This window comes from Formica exsecta, unplaced genomic scaffold, assembly GCF_003651465.1.
Source record: "Formica exsecta isolate Colony F162 unplaced genomic scaffold, ASM365146v1 scaffold2050, whole genome shotgun sequence".
In the NCBI taxonomy this organism is placed as follows: domain Eukaryota; kingdom Metazoa; phylum Arthropoda; class Insecta; order Hymenoptera; family Formicidae; genus Formica; species Formica exsecta.
The window spans coordinates 1-5,887 of record NW_021849348.1 but is presented as its reverse complement, the minus strand read 5'-3'; the positions used below and the strand labels follow the sequence as shown (position 1 = coordinate 5,887).

The following is a 5,887-nucleotide window of genomic DNA, read 5'->3' as shown; positions in this document are numbered from 1 at the left end:
CTAAATATTTACTAATGCACAACGTAATTGAATTTTCCGTGTGATATTGAAGCAATGGATGATACACATTATGTCGAGTCATGCTATTGCGTCACTCAAAGAAATAACTATACTCAAGCTTGTTAATAGATTTGATATGATTTACAACCATAGTAATCAGCAGTTTCAAGATGGTTTACTATCGGTGGTCTCCGGCAAAATCAATATCAGCGAGATTAATAGTGTTATCATGTCCCAAGACTGTTAATATACAAACTATACTCGAGTTTATGTGTACTTGTCGAATTATAATAATAAATGAAGATCATATATTCAAGCTTATTAATATATAATCATTGGCAACATTATAAATAAAATAAATCAAGTCTAATTCGATCAATGTAAGATATGATTAGTCAAAATATTCTTAAAAATTGTAGATTTTTCCAGCAATCATGATCTCTAAATGTTAATATAACTCTATTTAATGTAGTCTTTAATAATAAAAACCATAATCGTTAATGTGTAAAGATGTGAGTTAGTGAAATTGAATGACATGAATCGCCACTTGACGTGTTTACTTATTTTTGAGTAAAGCTGTTTTATCTCTCTTTCTTTTTCTTTCTCCTTTGGGGAAATGGCACAATTCACTGATGAAGAAGCGAGAAATTAATGAACAATCATTACAAAGATAAATCAGAAAAGATAATCAAGTCAGAATTTCTTAAAAAAGAAAACCTGATTTTATCCGAGACGATAAAAAAAATGAGTATAATCATTCGAGTACAATAGATTTCTACCTTTTTCTTCAATTTACAGAAGATAAAGAGATCATCAACGAAGAAATAAACGTATTAATAAAATGACCATTGCACAGATATAATATCCGAATTGTATTAAAATTCGTCTTGCTTAAAACCATCTTCGTACTTGGATCATTAAGACTCTATTTCCTCTTTCATTAAGGGAGAAAAAAAGATTCACAAAAAAAATAAATAAATGAACAATTTCCTTCCGAAATTATTAATTTGTATAAGTGCACTGCGGAACTTTCTTGGAAGTTGAGAAACCAATAACTGATATTGATAGAATTAACTAGTCCATGTTAGCTCTCTGAATAAAAATATAGAATTAAAAATCTGTGAATTGAATTAACTGATACGAATCAGTGATTGGCGTGCTACTTGCATTTCGCAAAAAGTGCATCGATAGAAACATATTCCTCGACAATTCTCTCTTGTCACCGATGTCGCGGAAGTGACACGAGATATAATTGTTCTCGCGTGCTTATGCAAACAGATATGCAGCTCGTAGTGGTGAAAGTGCCACGATGACAAAAAGTGCAACGAGACGAGAAGACTAACGACAAGTGATTAAACAAGTGAAACCTATACCGAGATTTCGGGAGAGATCGTGGTCCGCGTCGCGTTTACGACATTCGTTTATTAATAGTTCTGCAAACAAAATTTCACGACGCTTCACGCAAATAGCACAGTAACTTTGCGAACGAATATTATGCGATACAATCAAATAGTATCACAAGCAAAATTTCGGAGCAATCAAATGCGAAGTCCGCAAAAATTTGAGGTATTTTATTTTGTTTTCTGCTGTGTACGAATTTTAAATACATTTTATTTCATTTCGTTATAAAATTAAATTTTTTAGTGTCATTATGTCTGTCAATATATATTCTAGTATATTAAAAAAAACATACATCAAAATGATGAAAAACTTCATAGTTAATTACAGAAAAATAAGAGTCTTCTCTTAAATAAAATTGTATAAATTTATAAAATAATTATTTTGTTTTGAAGAATACAATATTGCAAAAATATGTTTTCTTGATACGTGTTAAGCAGTTATAAAGGAAGAAAGCAAAAAAGTGTGAAAAATACGTGTGGAAATATGACGTGAAAGGAACGGAGGTAAATATAGCGAAAAGGGGACCCAGCCCCATAGTGAACAAGATAATTTGCATGTGAATTGTATGCATCACTAATTACAGCAGCCTCTTTTAAAACTAGTATTCAAAGGAAACCGTTCTTCTTAAACGCATGCATATAACCATTTTATAAAATTACTATATTAGTGTTGCGTTTTCTCAGTCATGAGATTTAGCGGTCAATCTAATTATCGATAGATAAATATTTGTGAATCGATTTCTGAATCGATCGATGACCATCGCAACGGTCGCACTTGTCTCCCCTTCTTTTCTCTCTCTCTGTGCCTGTAACGAGCAGTCCATTCTATATGTCGATGATTTTATTTCACTCTATAAATCTATAAAACATTTATATAAATATTTTTAAATAAATGCAAATTACCTCTGCAAGTGTAGCTTTTGATGCTCCACACCAAGCATCTCGTAGAGATGCATCGTAATTGCATCCATTTGTTATCAAAAATTCTCAATTTCTCTCACAAATTAGATTTAATTCTCTTGTCTCTTGTCGCATTTATACTTAATGTTAATACACGTGTTTATGATTAATGCTTTCTCCCATGATGTCGCGCGTGTGCATGTGCGTTACAGTGCGTTATCAGTACCTTATCGGCCTAAATGTACACATCAAATAGTTACAGAGGAGATCAAAGATCAAATGTGTGACACGAAATGATTGCAAAGAATTTATTCCGGGGAATTTCGCGCTTTCAATACGCTATATTGCAGGTATCATATATAACATAAATAAAGAAAATCTCTTATTTATTCGTTATTGTAATAACAAATTTGTATTAAAGTGTAATTAACACATAATATATATGCTTATAACGGATATTCTATATCAAATATTGTGCCCATTCTATAATATTTTGATCATATTATTTTTTTATTACTCTAAAATAGTATTTGAGAGCGAGTAAAAATTTATGTTCTTTTAATTCGTTTTAGTAATTTAATTACATATCTATATTTTTTAATGATTTAGTATAAATAACATAAAGTTGTATATGAATAAATATCTCTCTAATCTTTTAAAATATTATAATAAACATCTAATTCGTTTTTCTTTATTGAAATTCTATGATTAATTTAGGTAAAACAATATAGCACTACGACAAATGAACCGCAATTTCTAGGAATCAACAATACTTTTACCAATAATATTCAGTTTGTCAATAAAAAAAGTTATGAATCTATTCCAATATACAGGATTTTGGAACCTACACAGAAGGCTGAATTACCCAAAGATGAAAAGGTTTGATCATCAAAGATATAAATTAATGATATACATTATAGATATAAATTAAAAATATATTATAAATTTACAGATATATAGATGCACAATTAATGCTGAATATGTTGCTTTATTTCATATTTATACATATACTGGGTGTAATTAAACAAACGCATATGTGGACAATACTATCAGATACAGAACATCAATTCAAATCGAAAAGTCCTGAACCATTTTTTGATCTGAGCTTTCTTTTCGTTGTTATATGATGTTAAAGTTAAATAATCAGCGCCTGTCTACAACAGAAAACAGAGAAGGTACGACGAGGGTCGGAGTAGCGAGACGGCTTTCTGGTGTATAGACAGGCGCTGATTAGCTAACTTTAACATCACATAACAACGAAAAGAAAGCTCAGATCAAAAAATGGTTCAGAACTTTTTTATTTGAATTGTTGTTCTATATTTGATAGTGTTGACCATATGCGTTTGTTTAGTTACACCCTGTATTATTTTGTAATATATATTGTTTTTAAAAAAATGTGAAATGTGTATTATAGAATCACTAGATCTAATATTAAGTTTAGCAAGTATATATAGTGACCACGCATACGAACATAATTTGAGATTAATATAGATATATTGTGTCGAAATATAAAACTGGATATTATATTCTTATAGTTAAACGAGACAAATCTGATGAAAATGTACTGCAATATGATGATCATAAGCATGATGGATAAGATCCTATACGAGTCGCAAAGACAAGATCGCATCTCATATAATATGACAAACACTGGTGAAGAGGCTGTGCAGATTGGTTCTGCTGCTGCTTTGACTCTAGAAGATATGATTTACGCACAATACCGTGAAGCTGGTAAGAACTTGCACTATGTGTTATCCACTTGTTATATATACACATTCAAGTTATTGCATATAATGTAACAGGTGTCTTGTTGCACCGTGGATATCCATTTATGAATCAATGTTACGGCAACTGCGCGGATGAGGGCAAAGGCAGGCAAATGCCAGTGCATTATGGTTCCAAAGAGTTCAATTTCATGAATATATCATCTCCATTGGCAACCCAACTACCACAAGGTAATCATATATTTAATTATATGTATATACATCGGCTTAAAGTCAGAGACGCGGTGGAGTTTTTTCACCGGCAACGAGTGGGATGGAGAATTGTGTAACCCTAGGTTTCAATAATAAAAGTCTCGTTACGTTTTGCGTTTACGCTCGCTATAAATTATCACGTTTCCCGTCCGAATGTTTTTTTTTGTCCGATAGCGATTGCGCGTCGCGGAATAATTAAAGCATAACGAATTGACAATGTGGTAAAATTCGTATTGATTTTCCCGCGACCTTTTCTGTTCCCAACAATATATCATATTTACCGATATTATATTAGGTCTACCGGAAAGTTCTGTCCGTTTTTGGAATAAAACAAAATACAAATTTTTATTACCGTCAATAAACTTTATTAAATAATGTAATTGCCATTATTATTAATGATTTCTTGCCAGCGTGAGGGCAATTTGTATATCCCTTTTTCGAAAAATGTTTTATCTTTTGATGCGAAAAATTGAACCAGTGCTTGTTTGATATCTTCTTCATTTTTGAATTTTTTGCCCCTCAAAAAATTTTGTAAGGACAAAAACAAGTGATAGTCGGAGGGTGCTAAGTCCGGGGAATATGGTGGATGCGACAGAATTTTCCAGCCTAGTTCTGCAATTTTTTGACGAGTATCCAAAGCAGCATGTGGCCTGGCATTATCATGATGCGGTATGATGTTCTTCCTATTGAACATCGGCGGCCTCTTTTCTTGGACTGCTGTATTTAAATTATCCAGTTGCTGACAATACTTCTCCGAATAATGGCAATTACATTATTTAATAAAGTTTATTGACGGTAATAAAAATTTGTATTTTGTTTTATTCCAAAAACGGACAGAACTTTCCGGTAGACCTGATATATATTGACATTTATTATGATGTTCATGTATATTAAAGTAATTATATTCTCTAATCATATTCTTTATCGAAAGCAAACGCAAAATAAAAAAATATAAGAGATCTGTGATATAAAAATATTTTTTTTCCGTTTTTAATATACATACTCTTTTTCTTATGAAATATGAAATATTCGGTTTGATGTATTAAGAAGTGATTTATAACAAGAATTCTGATATTATATTCTTTTTTAAACTTTCTATATCATAGCTAAATTAAAATAGTGGAAATTTTTGATCTAAGATATTTATGATTCACTAGTATTATGTATGTAATATTCTATTTTTTATATCCTACCTTCCAAACACGATTAAAGCGTTGCATATTTCAATGACATCGTAACATCTTTCTGTGAACGTGTCAATGCGTTTAAATATTAATTGTTCGTCCATTTGCCAATCTCTATTGGACCCAATGCGCGCAGTTATACTCGTGACCTGTAATTCATTTTTTGTTTAAGACAAGAGTTCTCACAAATTTTTGTGTTAACAAATTTTAAATCATCGGAATTTGAAAATAGAGTATGAGAGCTATATTTTTCTCATTATTAAAATCAAAACATAGGTTCACATTATCGGCTAAATACAAGAAGTTTCGAAAGTTTAATATTTCAGAATCATCTGAAACCAAAAAAATTGTACATATTTAAAGAATTTTTGTACATTTAATGGACGATCTAATCTGTAAATAATTGGTAAAGTCGGTCGCATAATTC

The 5,887-nt window shown here is 30.9% G+C and overlaps 1 protein-coding gene across 1 annotated transcript; it reads left to right on the top strand.

The window, feature by feature from the left end:
• Window positions 1-1,846: 1,846 nt before the first annotated feature.
• Window positions 1,847-4,296, top strand: LOC115234768 (2-oxoisovalerate dehydrogenase subunit alpha, mitochondrial-like; the record flags this gene model as incomplete). The annotated part of the gene is made up of 4 exons (XM_029806087.1): window positions 1,847-1,904; window positions 3,018-3,179; window positions 3,836-4,031; window positions 4,103-4,296. Coding segments are annotated over 4 exons (610 nt in total), but the record flags the coding sequence as incomplete, so codon positions are not given.
• Between the last annotated feature and the right edge of the window lie 1,591 nt (window positions 4,297-5,887).